This window comes from Leucoraja erinacea, chromosome 7, assembly GCF_028641065.1.
Source record: "Leucoraja erinacea ecotype New England chromosome 7, Leri_hhj_1, whole genome shotgun sequence".
Lineage (NCBI taxonomy): Eukaryota > Metazoa > Chordata > Chondrichthyes > Rajiformes > Rajidae > Leucoraja > Leucoraja erinaceus.
The window spans coordinates 50,648,873-50,672,463 of NC_073383.1; the positions used below are offsets into that span (position 1 = coordinate 50,648,873).

At 42.3% G+C, this 23,591-nt stretch overlaps 1 protein-coding gene across 1 annotated transcript in view; it reads right to left on the reverse strand.

The window, feature by feature from the left end:
• LOC129699007 (protein mono-ADP-ribosyltransferase PARP14-like) overlaps window positions 1-23,591 on the reverse strand; it is a 55,370-nt gene that overhangs the window by 11,382 nt on the left and 20,397 nt on the right. Inside the window, exons 10-14 of the mRNA XM_055638568.1 lie at window positions 21,504-21,656; window positions 19,899-19,961; window positions 16,892-17,068; window positions 15,916-16,122; window positions 9,517-10,143 (exon numbers count right to left, since the gene is read on the reverse strand). Of these exons, the coding sequence (XP_055494543.1) occupies window positions 9,517-10,143; window positions 15,916-16,122; window positions 16,892-17,068; window positions 19,899-19,961; window positions 21,504-21,656 (1,227 nt within the window). The remainder of the gene's footprint in view (window positions 1-9,516; window positions 10,144-15,915; window positions 16,123-16,891; window positions 17,069-19,898; window positions 19,962-21,503; window positions 21,657-23,591) is intronic.

Genomic DNA, 23,591 nt, shown 5'->3' on the forward strand with positions numbered 1-23,591 from the left:
CTGGAGAAAATCAGCGGGTGAGGCAGCATCTATGGAGCGAAGGAATAGGTGATGTTTCGGGTCGAGACCCTCCTTCAGACAGATGTCGGGGTGGGGGGGGCAGGAAAAAGAAAGGAAGAGCTGGAGACAGTAGGATGTGGGAGAGCTGGGAATGGTGAAATTTGAGAAACCAATGTACATACCGCTGGGGTGTAAACTACCCAAGTGAAATACGAGGCGCTGTTCTTCCAATTTGCGGTGGGCCTCACTCTGGCCATGGAGGAGGCCCAGGACAGAAAGGTCGGATTCAGATTGGTGAATATGTTTAGTTTGTGACTTTATTTGAACCAGAAATAATATGTGAATGCTTCATTGAGCATAATTCCGACTGGTAACTACGCATTTCTTCCGAGCACAATATCGCAAGCCATCTTAAATGACCACCTAAACTGTCATTTGGCAACCTTAAAAAGCTGCCTAGGTTGCCCGGCTGGAAAGAGAAAAAAAATTAAGTGAGAGCCCTGCACTGGCCCATTACGTCTGTTTAATGCAATGCCAAATTAAACTAATTCCTTCTACCTGCACGTGATCCATATGTCCACTTGGTCTAGTGTCTATCTAAAAGCCTCTCAAACGTCACGATTATATCTGCTACCACCACCATCTCTGGCAGCGCTTTCCAGGCACCTACAAATCTTTGTATAAAACAAATGCCCTGCACATCTCCTTTAATGTTTCTTCCTCTCACCTTAAAGCTATGTATTTGACATTTCCACCTGGGAAAAAAAAATATTTTCAGGGAGTAATGGACTTGGACCCAAGTCTATCTCCACATGAATGTTGTAAGTGTCCTTAACTGTACAGGTACCTTGCGTTTCATGCGGAGTTATGTGCTTGAAAAACTGTGTATTTCAAAAAGGTGTAAATTAAACATATACATGACCACGCTGACAGCGTGAAATTTGAGCATATTATTCCCAAAATACCAGCGTGTAAATCAAGCTTTAGTATTAAAGGAACAAGCACATTATATTAACAAACAACATAAAACGTGAGGTGCCCGTACTCTTCCCCCTTGCATTTGTTAGAATCTGTGGAAAAAGGAATAGTTTGAAGATGTACACTCATGTGCACTGCACTCATACTTTGCAATGTTGTCTGCTATGCACAAAATGAAGATTATGTGACTACAACGCAGAGCACTTACTTAGAGTCCAGAGGAGTGACTCAACACTTCTTTGTTGTCTCCCACTTTAATTCTCCAGCCCACTCCCACTGCATCTTAAAACTCTTTGGTCTCATGCTCTGTTCAAATATGACCCAACATAAGCTTGGGGAACTGCATCCTATCATTCATTTGTGCAGCCTTGTGTATTCGATATCAAATTCTATCATTTTGGGTATATTACTTTCTGACTGTGTCGGAACTGATCTGTTCTGCTGGAAGTCATTCATTATGATATTAGGCAGTTTATCCTCTCCTTTAGTACATCTTGGGTGTAGGTTTTAGGTTTATTATTGTCACGTGTACCAAGGTACAGTGAAAAGCTTTATTTTGTATGCTATTCATTCAGATCAGATAATACCATAATACAGGCAAGTCAAACTCAATTACAATGGGTAGAGCATGATACAGTGTGCAGAATATAGTTGCACATCATTGTAGCACACAAGTTCTATAGACAAAGTCCAATGTCCGCAATGTTTGTTTTAGTTTAGTTTAGAGATACAGCATAGAAACCAGCCCTTTGGCCCACTGAGTCCACGCCGACCAGCGAACCCTACACACTAACACTTTCCTACACACTGGGGAAAATTTACAATTATACCAAGCCAATTAGCCTACGGACCTGTACGTCTTTGGAATGTGGGAGGAAACCGGAGAAAACCCATACAGGTTACGGGGAGAACATGCAAATTCTCTAGACAGCATCAGTAGTCAGGACTTTGTTGCTGTAAGGCAGCAATTCTACCACTGTGCTACCATACTGTGCCAATGGGGTAGAAGTAAATTAGAGAGTACCCTAGTTAATGAAAGGACCGTCCAGAATGTAAATGAGCATTTCACAGTTTTTTCACACTCCTTTATCTATCATACCCAAGAGCTTTATTTTTGTGTTTTTCTCTCTAATGGGCCTGTCCCACTTAGGCGATTTTTCAGCGGACTGCCGGCAACTGTCAAGCGGGGGAATGCCGTCTAAAATTCACACGGTGCAAAGCCAAGGTGATACAGACACACACCGCGATGAACAGGAAGGTTAATACGGCTAGCACAGTGTACGGTAAGTCCTTTAAAAGAGGGTGTAGGGGAGGGGGAGAAGGGGGAAGGAGGAGTGGAGACATTTTTAAGAAGCCAGAGATACACAGCTATGAAGTTCAGCGGGCATTCAACATTACCGGTCGGCTATCCTTGGTTCTGAAAACTCGTGCTTATATATTTTTTCCCCAATGAGCCAATGACCGGTCAGCAAAGGCGATTAACTAAAACTACCTACGACTACATGGTGACCCCATTACAACTGCACCTACGACTACAGGATTATCGATTTTCTCCATAGCGACCAATTTTTGGTCGCAGAAAATATTTCAACATGATGCCACGACTTTCCCAGAATGCGGGAACTACTCGCGACCATGAAGGAGACTCACCAGAGACCAACAGCGAACATGTGGCGACCACATCTTCTTTGCAACGTAAAACTAACTTGTTTTCACTCTTTCCCTGTTCTGATAAAGGGTTGCCAAACTGAAACATTATTTCTTTTCCCAGATATGCAGCCCAACCTAATGTGTGACAACAGCATTATCGGTTTTAATTTCAGATTTCTAGAATTTGAAGCCTAGTGTTTACTTACAGAGGGAGATATAGATGGGATTGTTAAGTGGGCCAAAAGTTGCCAGTGTGTAATGTGGGAAAATATAAAGTTGTTCATCTTTGAAGGAAGGGCAAAAGAACTATTATTTAAATAGAGAAAGTTGCAGATTAAAGGTGTAAGGTATGCTCCCCCTTCATTGGTCAGAACATTGGAAGGAAATCACATTGCAGGTTTTGATAGACTGTAGTTTAGTTTCAGTTTAGTTTATTGTCATGTGTTCCCGAGGTACAGTGAAAAGCTTTTGTTGCAAGCTAACCAGTCAGCAGAAAGACAATCTATACTATTACTAAAACTCTCATCTTGACCACTTCTGGTTTGCGTTTTTATTTAAATTTGCACAAAAACAGTAACCTATAATCGCTAGGATTTTTTCGCCACCTAACTCACCGTTCTCCTCTTCTCCAAGCGTACCAAGCTTTGTTGCGATCGGTGAAATATTAGAAAAGTTATGAAGGTTTAAACGCCTATCTTCTCGCCTATCTGTCAAAATGAAGGTAACACCCCTTCCGGCAACCATGGAGAATAAATCCCCAGAGGTGGGGCTGAGTCTGTGAGCAATTTGCGGGCAGAGAGCAGCGTGAGCCGGGAGCCATTAAATTAAACCAGAAGCCTCTGAGTGAAGTCGGAGTGGGGACGGGGAGCACCCTGCGAACCACTCCCCCCTCCCCACACATCTGTCACCCCCCCCCCCCCCCACACCCTCTCCCCACAAACCCCCCTCCCCCACCCCCCCCTGGCAGCCATCGGTGCAGTCACGGAGTCACCAGACAACAGGGGGGACAACGACCAGATACTCCAGAGAACCCGGGTTGCGGAACTAGGGGGCAACCCCCCCCCCTCCCATACACCCCACACCCCCTTCCCATACATCCACATATAACCATATAACAATTACAGCACGGAAACAGGCCATCTCGGCCCTACAAGTCCGTGCCGAACAATTATTTTCCCCTAGTCCCATCTACCTGCACTCAGACCATAACCCTCCATTCCTTTCTCATCCATATACCTATCCAATTTATTTTTAAATGATAAAATCGAACCTGCCTCCACCACTTCCACTGGAAGCTCATTCCACACAGCTACCACTCTCTGAGTAAAGAAGCTCCCCCTCATGTTACCCCTAAACTTCTGTCCCTTAATTCTCAAGTCATGTCCTCTTGTTTGAATCTTCCCTACTCTCAATAGGAAAAGCTTGACCACATCAACTCTGTCTTTCCCTCTCATCATTTTAAAGACCTCTATCAAGTCCCCCCTTAACCTTCTGCGCTCCAGAGAATAAAGACCTAACTTATTCAACCTTTCGCTGTAACTTAGTTGCTGAAACCCAGGCAACATTCTAGTAAATTTCCTCTGTACTCTCTCTATTTTGTTGACATCCTTCCTATAATTGGGCGACCAAAATTGTACACCATACTCCAGAATTGGTCTCACCAATGCCTTGTACAATTTTAACATTACATTCCAACTTCTATACTCAATTCTCTGATTTATAAAGGCTAGCATACCAAAAGCTTTCTTTACCACCCTATCTACATGAGATTCCACCTTCAGGGAACTATGCACAATTATTCCTAGATCCCTCTGTTCAACTGCATTCCTCAATTCGCTACCATTTACCATGTACGTCCTATTTTGATTTGTCCTGCCAAGATGTAGCACCTCACACTCATCAGCATTAAACTCCATCTGCCATCTTTCAGCCCATTCTTCCAAATAGCCTAAATCTCTCTGTAGACTTTGGAAATCTACTTCATTATCCACAACACCATCCATCTTAGTATCATCTGCATACTTACTAATCCAATTTACCACACCTTCATCCAGATCATTGATGTACATGACAAACAACAGTGGACCCAACACAGATCCCTGAGGCACCCCACTAGTCACCTGCCTCCCATCTGACAAACAGCCATCCACCATTACTCTCTGGCATCTCCCATTCAGCCACTGTTGAATCCATCTTACTACTCCTGCATTTATACCCAACAATTGAACCTTCTTAACCAACCTTCAATGAGGAACCTTGTCAAAGGCCTCACTAAAGTCCATATAGACAACATCTACTGCTTTACCCTCATCAATTTTCCTTTTTGATTTAAATCTTTTTATTTGAATTTCACAGCAATTTGCATACATACAATGATAACAGACAGTCACAGTCAAGGCATAATTGTGCAACAGTATGTAAGCGACCCTCAAAGCCCTTACCCTTACCCACCTTCAACCCACCCGAATCAGGTCAGAACCAAACAGGGACAAACAACACTCACATACATACACATCCACACAAATATGGTAAGATAAACGAAACAAAAGGTACTAAAAAAAAAGAAAGAAAAAAAAAAAGGGGGTCACTAATAACAGTAAATAAGTAATTAAATAAATAAGTGTGGGGAGGGGGGTTTAAGGGGAGAGCAGCTGCAGTAGAGCAGAACAATGGTGGAGAGCACTGTCCTCTTCCGAGTCCGGGGAAAAGTTGAGAGAGTTAACAAGTTCCAAGAAAGGGTTCCATGTATCTAGGAATGTCTTGGTAGAGCCTTTGAGGGAGAACCTAAGTCTTTCAAGCTTTAAATTGTGAAGCACCTTCTTAATCCAGTGGGTGTGTGTCGGGGGATAGGTGAGCCTCCAGTTAAGCAACATCAGTCTCCGGGCTAACAAGGTTGTAAAAGCTAGAACCCGTTTCACCGCAACAGAGAGGTTTTGTGTTGGGAGGGGTACCGAAAATGGCTGACAGTGGGTTTGGAGGAATAGTCTGGCCGTAGGCTCTGCTTATCAAGTCGAAAGCACTCCTCCAAAAGGCTGCTAGCTTAGGGCAAGACCAAAACATATGGCTATGGTTGGCAGGAGATTGATTACATCTGTTGCAGGTGTCCCTAACAGCGGGGTAAATTCTAGATAATCTTGCATTTGTATAGTGGACATTGTGAAGGACTTTGCATTGGATTAGGACATGACGGGTACATATGGAGGAAGAATGGGTCAAGTCCAAGGCAGAGTCCCATTGCTGGTCTGTTAGTTTCGTATTCAGCTCACCCTCCCACGCAGCTTTTAATGAGGTATGAGGTTTCAATATAACCGACCCTAACAAGTTATACAAAACAGAGATGCATTTCTTCCGGTTGGGATCTAGAGCTAAGATGGTATCTGTCAGGGTTTCAGGGGGGCGATTTGGGAAATGGGGGAATGTCTTCTTCACAAAATCCCTAATCTGAAAAAAACGAAAAAGGTGGGAGTTTGGGAGGCTATAGTTGGACGAGAGCTCCGCAAAAGACGACAAGATGCCATCCTTGTATAGGTTTTTGATACTACTGATACCGTTGCTATGTCAGGTTTTGAATGCGTGGTCTGTACTTGAAGGTTTAAAGATGTGGTTTTTAAGCAGTGGGGTCAAGATGGAAGGGCCTTGTAAACCGAAGTTTTTCCTGAGTTGACTCCATATCTTGAGCGAGAGGGACGCAATTGGGCCTGCACCCACAGATGTTATAGGAAGGGGGAGTTGGGAGCATAGGACAGACCGCAACGGGAGATGTGAACGCGCCTTTTCCATGTGTACCCAGGTCGGTAGGTGGTCGCAATCATCATTCATCCAATACAGGTGTTTTTGCAAGTTAGCTGCCCAATAGTATTGCCTAAAGTCAGGAAGTGCCAAACCGCCGTCACTCTTAGGAGACTGCAGTATCGCCTTTCGGATTCTAGCCGGTTTGCTACCCCATAAAAATTTAGATATTGTCCTTTCTAATTTATCAAAAAAAGATTTAGTGATAAGTATAGGGACGTGCTGGAAAAGATACAGGAATTTTGGGTAGGACGACCATCTTGACCAGATTTATCCGGCCCACGAGGGATAGCGGTAAAACTGACCAGCGGTCAAAATCTCTTTCAGCTTTCTCAACCAGAGGCAGAGAGTTTGTGCGGAACATATCAGATAAGGGTGTTGTGATAAAGACGCCGAGGTAGCGAAACCCGTACTCTGCCCATTTGAATGAGGTTAAAGAGCGAAGGAGCTGCTTAGCCAATGAGTTAATCAGAAATAGCTCCCTCTTTTGGTAGTTAAGTTTATAACCAGAATACACGCCAAACCCTTCTAAAATATTTGTAATCACAGGGAGAGAGCTGACAGGATTCGAGATGTACAGGAGCAGGTCAATTTTCCTTTTTAAACAATGGACAAACATGTGCAGTACGCCAATCCCCGTTTCTAATGACATTTGAAATATTTCTGTCATAGCCCGCTATTTCTACATTAACTTCCCTCAATGTCCTAGGGAATATCCTGTCAAGACCTGGAGACTTATCCACTTTTTGATTTTTCAAAAGTGTCAGTACTTCCTTTTCTTTGAATCTCATAGTATCCATAGCTACTCTACTTGTTCCCCTTACCTCACATAATTCAATATCCTTCTCCATGGTGAATACCGAAGAAAAGAAATTGTTCAATATCTCCCCCATCTCTTTTGGCTCTGCAGATAGCTGTCCACTCTGTCTCTCTAATGGACCAATTTTATCCCTCGTTATCCTTTTGCTATTAATATAGCTGTAGAAAACCTTTGGATTTACTTTCACCTTACTTGCCAAAGCAACCTCATAGCTTATTTTAGCTTTTCTAATTTCTTTCTTAAGATTCTTTTTACATTCTTTATACTCCTCAAGCACCTCATTCACTCCATGCTGCCTATAATTATTGAAGATCTCTTTTTTCCGAACCGTGTCCAATTTCCCTTGAAAACCATGGCTCTTTCCAATTTTTACTATTTCCTTTCAACCGAACATGGACATAAAGATTCTGTACTCTTAAAATTTCCCCTTTAAATGTCCTCCATTTCTCTTCTACATCCTTCCCATAAAACAAAATGCCCCAATTCACACCTTTTAAATCCTTTCGCATCTCATCAAAGTTAGCCTTTCTCCAATCAAAAATCTCAACCCTAGGTCCAGTTCTGACCCTCTCCATAATGATATTGAAACTAATGGTATTGTGATCACTGGACCACCTGACCCGTCTCATTTCCTAACAGGAGGTCCAGCACCGCCCCTTCTCTAGTAGGTACCTCTATGTATTGCTGCAAAACACTATCCTGCACACATTTTACAAACTCCAAACCATCCAGCCAATTTACAGAATGTGTTTCCCAGTCTATGTGTGGAAAATTGAAATCTCCCACAATCACTACCTTGTGCTTATTACTAATATCTGCTATCTCCTTACGTATTTGCTCTTCCAATTCTCGCTCCCCATTTGGCGGTCTATAATACACCCCTATAAGTGTTGCTACACCTTTCCCACTTCTCAGTTCCACCCAAATATCCTCCCTAGACGAGCCCTCCAATCTATCCTGCCAAAGCACTGCTGTAATATCTTCCCTGACAAGCAATGCAACACCTCCATCTCTTGCCCCTCCAATTCTATCATACCTGAAGCAACGAAATCCTGGAATATTTAGTTTCCAGCCCTCCTGCAACCATGTTTCACTGATCGCCACAATATCATACTTCCAGGTATCAATCCAGGCTCTAAGCTCATCCACCTTTCTTACAATGCTCCTAGCATTAAAATATGCACATTTAAGAAACCCACTGCCTCACATAGCCCCCCTCTTCTTCATCCCCCCTCCCCCACACCCTGGAGTGTGGGACCAGGCCTCCCATGTGACTGGGACTCAACAGGTCCCACTTAGTTCTAGTACTTAAATACAATTGATCCATTTACAGTGTGTAGACACATTAGGGAATAACGTTTAGTACAAGGTAAAGTCAGCAAGGTCCGATCAAGGATGGTCCGACGGTCACTAGAGTACAGTGTGCAGGCAGTTCTGGTTGTCCCATTACAGAAATGATGTGGAAGCTTTGGATGAGGTGAAGTAGTTTACTGGGCTGCTGCCTGGATTAGAGGGCATGAGCTAACAGGAGATATTGGACAAAATTTGGATTGTTTTCTCTGGAGGCTGAAGGGACCCGATAGAAGTTTATAAAATGATGAGAGGCACTGAGATGGTACACCTCCAAAATCTTTTTCCCAGGATAGAAATGTCAAATACTAGAGGACATAGGTTTAAAGTGAGAGGAAGAAAGTTTAAAGGAGATGTGCAGGACCAGTTTTTTTTAATTTTTAAACACAGTCTTAGATACCTGGAACACACTGCTGGGGGTAGTGGTGGAAGCAGATACAACAGTAACATTTAAGTGGTTTTTGAATAAGAGCATGACTATGCAGGAAATGGATGGGTGTGGATCATATGCAGGTAGAAAGAAATAATTGAATCTGACAAGTAAACAAAAATGCTGGAGAATCTCAGCGGGTGAGGCAGCATTTATGGAGCGAAGTAATAGGTGGCGTTTCGGGTCGAGACCCTTCTTCAGACTGGAGAAGGGCCTCGACCCGAAACATCACCTAATCCTCACCCGCTGAGTTTCTCCAGCATTTTTGTCCACCTTCGATTTCTCCAGCAACTGCAGTTCTTTCTTAAACATTGAATCTGACATGTTCAGGATAGACATGGTGGGATGAAGGGCCTGTTTCTGTGTTGTAGGTTTATTTTGCATTTTATCATTCAAAAACAATGTTTTGATCTGCTGCATTCAACTATTTTATCAAGTGGAAAATAATGAATATGAATCGAGAAGGTCCATACAAATTATATAAAATGAAAAACTTTACCTTCAGTTTTCAAAACCCTTTTCAAACAAATGGTCTTATTTCCTTCGATTGTAGCAGTAAGGTTTTTCAAATCCACATTGCATGGCTTGCCGTGAAGTTGAATTTTAGTTGAAGTCAGATCTCTACCAAATGCTGCTTCCAGCATGAAGTTTGTAGCGCTGGTAAATGGTTTGTATTCAATACCATCTTGAAACTGCCATTCAACCAAATTTTTGACAAGATCTTCGTTTCTTCTTTCAGATTCTTTTTCTCTGAGGCAGTTAATCATCTTCTGAATTTTAGTAAAGGTTGTCAGAACATCCTTTGTGAGACCACAGATTTTGATCCGAGCTCCAGATTGGTCGCGTTTTAGATCCAATGTGATATTCAGACTTTTATTAAGACGCGTTAATTCTACAAATTCTTTTTCGGAAAAGTCAAATAGATAATTACTATCAATGGTTTCTTCAGACTGCTCCTTTGAAACTATATTTTTAATCCAGGATATAGTATTTTCTACACCTTGCTTACTCTTTCCACAGATCTCAAAATGAACAGGCTCTATCTCATCTTTGAATTCAATGGTGTCTTCAATGAAGGATTCTTTATTCTCTTTCGGATGACTTCCAAAAAAATATGAAAATGTATCTAGTAGCAGTAGAAAAAAATATTCATTACCTTCATATAAATTAACTATATATATGCTCTGCTTAATCCCCCTCTCTCCTGTCCCATTTCAATCTGCAAGCTTTACCTTTTACTTGTTTCCCTCTTTGACTTTTGCAACTTTCTTTCAACCATTTGCTTCGGTAGCCAGTTTCACATTCTCACTAATATTTGGGTGAAGATCATTCCCAAATCTGCAATAGTCCCTATTTTATTTCAGTAGTTTCTAGTTTTGGTTCTTCTGCACGAATGAAAAATAATCTCTCTACACCCACAAACCTTTCATCTTAAAACCTTTTGTGCTTTGCACCCTTCCCCATATTTTTCTTGTTCCACCCTTTTATATTTTCTCTGCATTCTCTTCAGTGTTTATATATCCATTCCACAGCATAGAGTCAGAGTCATACTGTGTGGAAACAGGCCCATGACCCAACGAGCCCACACGGACCTGCATGTCCTATCTACACTAGTCCCATTTGTCTGCATTTAGCTCCTATCCTTCTAAACCTGTACTATCCATGTACCTGGCTATTTGCTTCCTAAACGTTGCGATAATCCCTGCCACAAGTACCTCCTCCGGGATCTTGTTCACCCACCACTCCCAGAATCCTATAAAGTCTTTCCCCCTTCACCTTAAACCTGTCCTCTGGTTCTCGATTCCTCTACTCTGGGCAAGAGACACTGTGCGTCTCCCCAATCTATTGCTCTCTTGAATTTATACACCTCTAATCATCACTCCTCATCCTCCTGCACTCTAGGGACTAGAGTCCCAGCCTGCTCAACCTCTCCATATAGCTTAGACCATGGAGTCCTGGTAACATCATTGTAAATCTTTTCTGCACCCTTTCCAACTTAACAACATCTTTCCTATAACATGGTGCCCAGAACTGAGCACAATACTCTAAATGCAGCCTCACCAATGTCTTGCATAACTGCAACATGAACTCCCATCTATTATACTCAATACTGATGTCCAATGTGCCAAAAACCTTTTTTTGACCACCCTATCTACCTGTGATGCTGCCTTCAAGGAATGATGTATTTGCACTCCTAGATCCCTCTGCTCTACAACACTTCCCGGAGCCTTACCATTCAATGTGTAGGTCCTGCCAATGTTAGAGTTTCCAAAATGCATCACTTAACATTTCTCTGTATTAAATTCCATCAACCGTTCCTCAGCTCACCAGGCCAACCAATCAAAATCTTGCCGCAATTTCTCATAACCATCTTCACTATCTTCAATACCACCCACAAACCTGCTAATCTTGCAATGTACATTCTCATCCAAACATTGATATAGGTGACAAACAGTAATGGGCCCAGCAACGAAACCATGAGGCACAGGACTAGTCACAGGCCTCCAGTCTGAGAAGCAATCTTCCACCATCACCCTCTGCTCCCTTCCAGGAAACCAATTTTCTATCCATTCAGCTATCTCTCCTTGGATCCCATGCGATCTAACCTTCCAGAGCAGCCACCATGTGGAACCTCGACAAATGCTTAGCTGAAATCCACATCTGGGTGTTTCTGTAAATACAGCACTCAGTAATGAAACTGAAGGCCTCCAAACCTCCGGGTTATTTTCCTGTTTTTTACATAATATTCCCATTGTTTCACATCCTGTATTTTAAGTGGTATAGATTATGGTGCATAGCCAAAATAATGAGATGAAGCAAAAATAAATAAATCATTTACAAAGAAAAATATCAGATATGTCTGTGTTTATCAGCCTTTTTTGTGACATTTTTCTAGCAAAGATTACATTGATTTTGTAATTAAATAACTTTACAAGCCAAATAAAAATCTAGTTTGCTCACCTATTTTAGTGATGTCTCATTAGTGATGTCTCCTGTTGTCAAAGCTATTTATAGCACTATAAGGGCTTTTTGCACTCGTCGCAATTTTAATTTTAACAACGCAATGATAATGACCCTGGCGTGAAATACGGGCCACGTGGTTGGTTAGGTACCGACATTTTGTAAGGGAGCTTCAAAATCAGTAAGTGTACCATATGTCCCATAAATATTATTTTTTTCTCGTTTTTGTTTCTTCAAGTTTTGAAAGTATTAGATTTTGCTCAATTTTGATCTCAAATTAGCTCAAAACGATCATAGGTAGGCCCATTTTTAATCCTGTGGTATTTCATTATGATTTAATAACTTTCAAATTTGGCCACCCATGTCACAGGTTGGTACCCTTATTTACGGAAACACCCAAATACAACATCTACAGCTCTGCCATTAACCTTGTCCATCTAAATGCATTATGTCCTATCCCTCAGAATAATTTCCTGTAACTTTCAGACTACAGATGGCTGCTCTTGAAAAGGAGGCGCAGTCGTCTTTCTTACAGTTTGGCTTTATTCCCAACCAATTTTTCATCGCTTTTGTGGGCAACATGCGCCTTAATTTAGTTCAACAAAGAAACTGACAAGTTACTAAAGAAGCCTAAGCTCCCAGCCCTTTCCCTTCAGGCCTTCTTGAATAGAAGCACAACATTTGCCACCCTCCAGTCTTCCAGCACCTCACGTGTATTTAATAACGACTCGTAAATTTCAGACAGGGCTCCCCCTATTTCCTCTCTAGTTTCCAACGGTGTCCTCGGATATATCAGGCCCTGGAGATTTGTCTACCTTCATACGAGTCAAGACCTTCAGCACCACTTCAATGATAATACTGAATGCTCTCAAGCCACTTCCATTGACTGCCCCAAGTTCCTCAGTCCTCCTGTCTTTCTCCATGGTAAAAGCAGAGGAGAAATACTCATTGAGGAAGTTGCCTATCTCCTGTAGCTCCATGGCTGAGTTGACTGCTAGTACCCAAAATTTTACACAGTAATCTTAAGTGTGGTCTGACTATGGTTCAATTTCGGATTAGCATAATATCCCTACTTTCCAATTCCACCTTTGTTGAAATAAACCGTAATGCTTTGTTTGCCTTGTTCATGGTCCGAGGGCTTTTTTAATGATTTTTTCCTCTACTACAAATAAGTAACCTCTTATTCTTCTTCCTGAAATAGACCACTACAAAATTTGCAAGGATGAAGCCAGAAACACAACCATACACAAATTGATGAACATTTTCCCATAATTTGCCTTTTCTACTAGTTTATAAAATTATCCTTGAATTTGTAAGTGCTCCTCAGTGTTGACTATTCAGGAGTCCCACTTCCTGCCTCCATTTGGCATCATCTTAAAGCTTAAAAATTATGTTTTTGATTCCTATATCTAAATTGTTAAGGTAAATTGGAAGCATCTGTTGTCTTAGGAATGCCACTCACCCAAAATCTCAGCTTTGAACAACTGCCCTTTGCTTTCACTATAGACACAAAATCCTGGAGTAACTCAGAGGGTCTGGCAGCATCTCTGGAGAAAAGGGATAGGTGATGTTTTGGGTCAGGACCCTTCTTCAGACTGAAGGTCTTATGACCCACAATATCACCTATTCGTTTTCTCCAGAGATGCTACCTGACCTGCTGAGTTATTCCAGCATTTTGTATCTATCTTCGTGATAAATAAGTGTCTGCAGTTCATTCCTACATACCTTTACTCTCACTATTTGTTTTCAGTCCTGACACCTGACAACAAACTTTTCCAGTGTTTGCTCCTTGACTCTGCATTTCCAAACTGTAGTCTTTAGAGTATTGAAGAGACACCTTATCAAAAGCGTTTGAAAATCTATACAAAGTATATTTACTGCATTTCTACTGTCTCGTGCTTTGTTACCTTTTTGGTAAGATTTAAACATCCTTGCTGACTATTCAATACTTTACTTTTTGTTTCTATATTTTTGTCCATTACCTAAACCGAGTTATTTTACCTACATTCAATGGTAAATTGATCGGTTGATTCTTTGCATGTTCTATTCTCTATCTAAAGTACAGATACAGTAAACCCTCGCTATAATGGACCATGGAGGGGGGAATGGTTTCTGTTATAACCAAGTAAAGGATTACCGAATAATTATGTATCATTGTATAAGGACTAGAAATAAAGAACAGCAGATGCTGATAATACAGAAAAGGACATAAAGTGTTGGAGTAACTCAGCGGGTCAGGCAGCACCTCTGTAGAACATGGATAGGCAATGTTTCGGGTCAAGAGCCTTCTTCAGACTCTGCCTGGAATTGGGCCTGGAATCCAGGTGAGTCGATGGCCCTAGCCTGCTGGCGGACTGGGCAGAAGTGAAGATCTGCTTGGCCATGGCGCAGACTGCAGGCAGCTGGAGTGCGGGTAAGGGTCAGCAGTAGGGGCAGAAGATGAGGCCCATGAAATGAGTGTAGATCATGTTGCAGTTGTAGAATACGTTGGTGAGATTGCATTTGGAATATTGTGTTCAGTTCTGGGCACCATGTTATAGGAAAGATATTGTCAAGCTTGAAAGGGTTCAAAAAAGATTTACGAGGATGGTGCCAGGACTAGAGGGTATGAGCTACAGGAAGAGGTTGAGTGGGCTGGGTCTCTATTCCATGGAGCATAAGAGGATGAGGGGAGAGGAGGTAAACAAAATCATGAGAGGAATAGATCGGGTAGATGCACAAAAGAGTCTTTGCCCAGACTAGGGGGAATCGAGGACCATAGGACATAGGTTTAAGGTGAGGGGGAAAATATTTAATAGGAATCCGAGGGGTAACTTTTTCACACAAAGGGTGGTGGGTGTATGGAACAAGCTGCCAGAAGAGGTAGTTGAGGCTAAGACTATCCCATTATTTAAGTGAGACAGGTACCTGGATAGGACATGTTTTGAGAGATATGGACGAAGCGCAGGCAAGTGGGACTAATGTAGCTGGGACATTGTTGGCCGTTGTGGGCGAGTTGGGCCTAAGGGCCTGTTTCCACACTGTATCACTCTATGACTCTAAGATGCGTGGGCCGGCGTTGGTGGCAGTAGGTCCAGCCTGGAAGCAGCCCAGCATGGCGGTGAAGGTCGATAGGACTGGATTTGTCTGGGTAATCAGTGCGGGCCAGTGGTGGCATGTAGCAGCCTGGCCTGGAAGGGACCAGGGAGACAGTGCGGGCCAGGGGTGTAGGCAGCAGCCTGGCCTGATGGTGAAGGTTGCAAGGATTGATCTGAAAGCGGCTGGGATGGTCTTGCGGGTTGGCGGCATCTTCAGCGGTCCCACCCTCAGACGGCAGAATGCTGATGCTACTTCTCACAGCGCCACTGCAGGCCTCGGTCTCATGCCGATCAGGTGCACGTCGTGATCAGGTGGTGGGTCTTGACCCAAAACATCACCTATCTATGCTCTCCAGAGATGCTGCCTGACCTGCTGAGTTACTCCAACACTCTGTATCCTTCATCATTGCACAAGTGTTGATCTAAAGCCATTATTTGTCAATTTCAATGGCCTCCGCAGTATAACTAGCCACCTGCGTTCCAGTGTCTGATTACTGTGGGGCCAATCATCAACTATAACTGGATTCCTTTATAAAGTGGTTCATCATAATGAGGATTTACTGTATTACATTAGCTTTCATCAGGCCTATGAAAAAATATTTTAATCCAATAAATCATTTGATGTATAGTAATACCTCCGGTATCTATGTAACATAAAATACACGATGCCAATGATTCAAATCAATTTTATCTTCTATTTGTTTAACTCCCCTTTGTTCTATTTCAAATTCAAATCTAATCAAATGAGATAAATGAAATAGATAAATTTATAATAGATAATGAAATTTATCTTTTTCATTTATCTCATTACTCATTTCAGTACAAAATACATTCTACTTTGTAAAATGTTTGATACTTGCGAGCTATTTTTTTCAGCACAGATTCATTTTCTGGGGAAGTGGATGTTTCATGCTTTTTCATGCTGCTGTGAAATTCATTCAACATGGGAGGTTGAAAAATTACAATGCGAATCTTCCGCAATGAAGGCGAGGGTGTTGTATTTATAAAGTCAGCGACTGAATCAAGCATTGCATCAGCAACTTGGGAAGGATTTGCTCGTCCTTGTCCTATTAATTGGGGTATAAAAAGTATAAACATTTACACATATCATTTGGACTTCTGGTCACGACGAAAACAATTCAATCCAGATATTAAATTATAATAACAAAATTTAGGACCTCGAGTACGCCATTTGTCCTTTCTCCACCATTCAATATGATCATGGCTCATTATCCACGTTTAGTACCAGGTTCTTAGATTCTGTCCAAAACATTTAATTGACAGCAAAGTCCAGGATTTTGACTGTTTTTTTTACCCTTTTAGTTCATAGCCCATGAAACCAGACAACTCTTTGTTCTGCTGAAGTAGATGGAATAATTTTACTCTGTTTAGAGAATTTAGATGAATGTGGTGTGGATGAGGGATTCCACAAAGGCTCAGATGCCACAGGTTCCATTCCCTCTATGCACACCAATGCTTTCAACTTGATGTGAACAGGGGTTATATGCATCTTTTGCAAAGATGACTAAAGCAGAAGGGGAAGAAGACCTCTGACCAGGTGCACCAACATCCCAAGAATTGTCCTTGAACAACATTATAATATCCAGAGGCTATTTAATCTCAAGATCATTTTCAGCCACAATAGCATTTCCATTATAATGACCCTCTACTTAAATTCCCACATCCTGCTCAGATTTCAATGTATATAGTTGAACCAAATTAAAAACATAATTTATGTATACAGGGTTTCCCTAATCTAGTGTGTATTTTAGCCACATTTTGGATTTATTCAATATATAATGAAACCCAAAAAAGAGTTTTTAGCAAACTTCTAACCTGTTCCAAGAGCAGGAAAAGATATAGAGGAGAATTCCTGTTGTTCACATATCTGAAGTACTGCATTGACAGCATTTTTGATTTCATTAGGAGCCGTTCGTCCAATTATGTGAATTATATGTCGACACGCTAGATTTCCTGGATTTGTTAATATTATTCCACTGTTTTGTTGTGAGCCTGTGAGTTAAAGAGAGAATAACTTCATCAATTTCTTGCATGGCCATTGTATAAATATCAATTCTGCCCATAACAGTACATATTTCTGTCCAGTACTATTTGAATAAATATCTTTTAAAAAGGTAATTATGATCTGTGGCATTCCTCGGAGGCAATTCAGGCAAAGATTAGGAAATGTATCAGAGATGGACACAATTCGCTAGAGGAACTCAGCGGGTCAGGCAGCATCTCTGGAGAAAAGGAACGGGTGACGTTTCAGGTGCAGACCCTTCTTGAATGCATCAGCCAGGTATAATGAACAGGTAGGTATCTCAGCCAAAAGATAAAGAGCAAAGAATTTAAGCAAAATATGTACTGAGGATTTAGTATAGGACATAAGACCTAAATTGAAACAAAGATGATATTCATCAAGAGCAACTCTTTTAAAAATCTCCTGCCTCATGTCACTCTACATTGCTCAAGAACACTAGTTCCCTGTTCCACAGGCATAGATTTAAAATTGTATCTTAATATATGGATTCCTACATGACTTCACCCCACTCCAGCACTGCAGATTTCTCCAGACCCATGAACATACAAAGCTCAGTACAGGTGCACAACCTTTTATCCGAAAGCCTTGGGACCAGACACTTGTCGGATTTCGGACATTTTCGGATTTCAGAATGGAAGATTTTTAGCGTAGATTAGGTAGGTAGCGCGGGCGGCTTGAAAAGTCTGGAGCAGCTGCCTCCTCCCCGGAGACGGGGAGAATCATTGCATAAATGTTAGTCAGTTAGTTTGGAGGGATTTTATGTGGTGGTGGTGGTGGTGGTGTAGGGGTGAAGGGGGAAACTCTTTTAATTCTTAGTCCCCTACCTAATGGTCGGCGACTCCCAACCTCGATGAGCTGGGGGCTGGATGAGGGATTCCGGGCTCAGATGGCGCAGGTTTAGCTCCGACCCCTCGGCACACCAATGCTTTCCCTGGCTGCGAGGCGCATCTTTCCAAAATGACCAGCAGAAGGGCCCGTGACCTCTGGACGTCCCAAGCTCCGAGAATGTCTTGGGACAACGGCGTAATATCCAGAGGCATTGCGCTGGGATTTAACCAGCGGGGAGCGAGCATAATGACCCCTTACCGGGTCGCTGTGCGGCAAGCTCCGGAGCGCTGTGGCCGCCGACACACAACATCGCGGAGCGTCGCTGGATTTGGAGCCACGGAGCTGGGGGCATGAAACCGGCTGCGGGCGGCGCCGGTTGCAACTCTACCCCTGTTCCTGCGCGGCTCCAAATCCAGAGGAGAATTCGCGATGTTGTGTGTCGGTACGGCATTGACAGCGCTCCGGATTTCATTGCCGCACGGCGACCCGGTAAGGCATTGCGCTGCATTTCCCGGATGGTTTCCCAGCGCTCCACTGCCGCCGTGAGCCCGACATTCGCGAGAGCTGGGGCATCAATTTCTTGCGGGCCATGTATGGATTTGGAGCGCCTAACAGCAGCCAGGTCCAGTAGATTTGCCGGGGTCGGAGCTTCATGACCGGCGGCCCCTCAGAGGCCACAGCACTGCGGAGCTTACTGCACAGCGACCCGGTAAGGCATTGACCGCTCCCCGCCTCTCCGACCAGGTAGGGGACTAAGAATTAAAGTTTACCCCTTCACCCCGCTTCACATAAAAGCCCTCCAAACTAACTGACTAACATTTAAGCAATGATTTACAGATGTTTAAGCGTCTCCCGGTCTCCAGGGAGGAGGCAGCCGCTACAGTAGTACAGACCTGGGTTGACCGTGGGTCGTTTTGGGTCAGGTTTGGCGCCAAACGCGAGCTTTGGTGCGCAGACGACATCTGGAAAAAATGGCCGGTTTTCGGAGCTTTTCGGTTTCTACATGACTTCACCCCACTCCAGCACTGCAGATTTCTCCAGACCCATGAACATACAAAGCTCAGTATTCCTCTAGCTCTTGAACCTTGCACACTGTTCACTCCGTAATTGCTTACTGTACCTTTTAGACCTTATGGAATTCCCTCTCGAAAACCTTCAATCAGTTCTCGTTTAACTTACTTTTTAAAACCTACTTACTCAACCACATTTGGTCACCTTTGCTAACATTTCCTTCATTTCAGTGCCCGTTATTGTTCAATTACAAAAACGTACAAGATAAATGTTGTTCACAGCAATGAAGATTGAGGAAAAGTACTTGGGAAACTGAGGCAATTTAGACGGCCGTTGTTTGTCTCAGTAACATCTCTTCATATTCATCTCCCTGGAGGGAGACGGCTTTTCAGAGCTCCCGCAACAGCAACTTCTCCCACCCGAATTGAGCAGTTGAAAGCGACCTGGAGCGGGTCCTTACATTGCCCGGCGCGGCTTTAACGTCCGTGGGACGTGCTAGCGCCCGCCGGGGGCTCCAACATCATGACCCGGAGCAGGGCCTCACATCGCCTGGTGAGGCCTTAAATGGCCTCGGGACTTGCCATCGCCCGCCGGGGGCTTTGACTTTGATATCAGGAGAAGAATGGAGAGCAGGGGAGAGTCAAGACTTTGCCTTCCATCACAGTGAGGAGATTCACTGTGATGGATGTTTGTGTAAATTGTGTTGGTGTGTGTCTTGGTTCTTTTCTTGTTGTATGACTGCAGAAACCAAATTTCGTTTGAACTTCATTTGAGGTTCAAATGACAAATAAATGGTATTATATTGCATAATCTTGTATAAAATCCTTGTTTTTGATTTAATAATGTAATTTGTTAATCAGAAGTTACAGCTTAATATTTCTAGGTTGAAGTTCCTTTGTACATGGTCAACAGAAAAGCAAAGTGATTACTTGAACTTGTAAAATAAATCAAATTCCAAACCTTTTTGTTGGCACTCAGTTTCTACAGCTTGACCAGCAGCATCTAAAATTGCCTTGGACACACCTGAAATTACATTGCAAATGAATTGATTAATTTAAAATTAAAATTAAATTCTTTATCAATAATTGATTTTTCAGCGAAAGTTATATTTATTACTGTATAAATAAATGTGCTTAAATTGACATACATTTAAACTTCACTAGCTGTTTTACTTATAATTATTATAATATTATTAATTCTAATAATAAGCAGGTATGTCTTTGAATCATAAATGTTGTTGTTGGCTCAATTATTCATCATTTTAAGCACAATGAATTGTTTTATTGTCAACAAAATAACCAAGATTTTGCTTGCAATGTGGTGCCTGCTATTTACCCCAGTGATATTTGCTATTGGCCATTTTGAAAGCTTGTGAAATCTTCATCAATCTGGTATCTGATGCATTATACCACTCGTCATGAGGAATCTCCAAATGGGAAAGAAGCAACAAGACACTCCAACCAATTGGGATGAAGTAACTTCAGGAGCAGAGGCATAGCTGGTAGACATGCTTAACCCAGATTCAATCCTGATCTCAAGTACTATCTGCGTGAGGTCTGCACATTCTCCCTGTGCATGGGATTCCTCCTGGTGCTCAAGTTTATCCCTACATGCCAAAAATATGTAGTTTGGCAGATTAATTGGTCACTTTAAATTCCCCCAAACATACTGGTGAGTGGTCGAATAGAGAGGGATTTAATGGGAATGTGAGAAGAAGAAAATGGATTTGGATAGGATTGGTGTAAAAGAAAACATATGCTTAATGGTCAGCTTGGACAGTGGGCTCATTTCCATGCTCTCTCTCTCTATGATTCTAGGAAATAGCAAAGCCCAAATCACCAACTAAAAACTGAATTTAAATAATGTACATAAAGTGAAATATTGATAGGGAATTGGAGATGAGATATCAAAAGCAAAATAAATTCTCTTTTTAAGGCACTATGGCATAGAAACATTGACATAGAAAATTGGCTGATCATCCAACTCAGTATCCTGTACCTGCTTTCTCTCCATACCCCCTGATCCCTTTAGCCACAAGGGCCACATCTAACTCCCTCTTAAATATAGCCAATGAACTGGCCTCAACTACATTCTGTGGCAGAGAATTCCAGAGATTCACCACTCTGTGTAAAAAATGTTTTTCTCATCTCAGTCCTAAAAGATTTCCCCTTTATCCTTGACACTCACATTAAATTCATACCCAAGGACTGGAGTTTCTTCAGCATAAATTATCATCCATTAAAATATCCATGTTCACAAATGTACTTTTAACCTTTAACGCTATCTTTAGTAGGGAAGGTTATCAATTAGCCCATTCCATGCCTTTGCAGTGCATGCAATGCTAGGTCTGTCAATGATGACTGCAGTGGATGGTTTGTGGAGGAGCAGGGTATGTTTGATAGCATAACTGGAATTTCCCATTTAACCACAACTGTGCAGATGGAAAAAGCTACAATAACAACAGTGCCCAACAGCAGTAAAATCTGGTCCATTCTCCGTAAATTAAGCCAATGTACAAGAATTACAATTTTCCCCAAATAAGCTTTGAGCATTGTATTGAAATACCTGATTTTAGAGTAAATGTGTTATTTGATGAATTGACAATGGCATCTGTGGTCTCCCTTGTTATGTCTCCAGGTACCACTTGTAATAAAATTGATCCCATTTGCATTTCAGCCTGCTCAGGTGTAACCAAAGACATTTTTCCAAACAAAGGACCTGTAAAAATGTTCCAGATATTTTTGTAATTTTACATTTGTTCCTAAAACATTTTCTTTTATTAATAGACACTGATAGTCTTTAAAATATATATATAATAAACTGCGTATGTAGCCCTGGTGTTTTTAACACATGCCGGTAGAATTTTCCCCTGGACTCCAAAATCTCCTTATCTGAAAAATTCATGCTTTATTTCTCGAGTTATTAATGAAAATGTCCAAAAATCTGAAAAAAAAAAGTCTGTCTTTCACTGATGACATCATGAAAATGTCCAAAAATCTGCACACTGTGTTCCTGTAGTGCGAGTGATGAACGTCAAAATGGGTCGTCACAGGTGTTCTTCCCCCTCGCCTGCTCTCCCCCCCGCCTAAGCTCTCCTTCCCCCTCGGGTTGTTCATCTCCCCCACTCCCCCTCCCCTCTCCCCCCCCTCAATTTATAAGGTCTACTAGACTAAGTCCATCTCCCCCATGTTCCCCTCGGGGGGGGGGCCCTGGTCCCCCCCCTCAATATTATAAGGTCTACTCCACAAATTGGGGCCCAATATTGGTCCCATGGGGGGGGGGGGGGGGGGGGGAAGAGTTTCATACCACTTCAAAGTGCAGTTTCATCCCACTTCAAGCAAGGTGCAAGGCCACCAAACTCAAGTGCAGTTTCATGCCACTTCAAGCAGGGTGCAAGGCCACCAAACTCAAGTGCAGTTTCATGCCACTTCAAGCAGGGTGCAAGGCCAGCAAATTCAAGTGCAGTTTCATGCCATTTCAAGCAGGGTGCAAGGCCACCAATTTCAAGTGCAATTTAGTCATTTCAAGCAGGGTGCAAGGCTACCAAATTCAAGTGCTGTTTCATACCAGTTCAAGCCGAGTGAAACCACCATAAAACCACACAAAACACCACATAAACATCACACTCACAGTTCAGTAGACATTCAATGTGTTCAGTTGATTCACAGCTCATTTGCCATTTCAAACCAACCACCACAAACCATTTGCTGTGCTTTATTTCAAATCAACCACCACCAAACATTTGCTGTGCTTTATTTCAAACCAACCACCTGTTCATTTTCAAACCACATTAAGGGCACTTAAGGTCAGTAAAACCACACTCACAGTTTAGTAGACACGTGCTCAGTGTTATTCACAGCTCAGACTTAGAGACGTGACCCCCTCACTCCCCCATCTTGCAGAGACTGACTGAGGCACTCAACACTTCTGGGTTTTATAGTCTCTCCCGAAGGTGCATGGCCTTCAGGAGAGAGAATCTCATCATTTTTAAACACTAATAACTCTTTTATTTTTCATCAATGGGAAACCTCCTCTTGTCTTGCTCTGTGGCGGGGGGCTCAGAGTAAGATGGCCAAAAATCACAGCCATAAGTGACAGGGTTTTTTCTAAAATCAATATACAGAACAGGAAGTGGTCAAGATCAGACTTTTCGTAATATAGATGTACGCAATGTCTACCAACCTGCCCTTGTAAATCCTCTTGGTCACTTCAAAAAATGCATTCAAATTTGTGAGACATCATTTCCCATGTACGAACGCATGCTGACTATCCCTATTCAGTCCCCACCTTTTAAATGCAGGTATATCCTGTTTCTCAGAGGCCCTATCCAGTTATTTTCCTGTAATTGATGTAAGATTCACCAGACTGTGGTGCCTTGTCTTGTCCTTGCAACAGCTCTTAAATAAAGATATACGAGCCAACTTCCAGTCTTCCACTATCTCATCCATGGTTGATAATGATACAAATATACCTGCCAGAGATACAGAAATTTCTGCCCTGGTTTTCCAAAATGTCCAGCGATACATTTACATAGAACATATAAAATAGGTGCAGGAGTAGGCCATTCAATATGATCATGTGTGATCATCTAACTCAATATCCTGTACCTGCCTTCTCTCCATACCCCGATCCCTTTAGCCACAAGGGCCACAT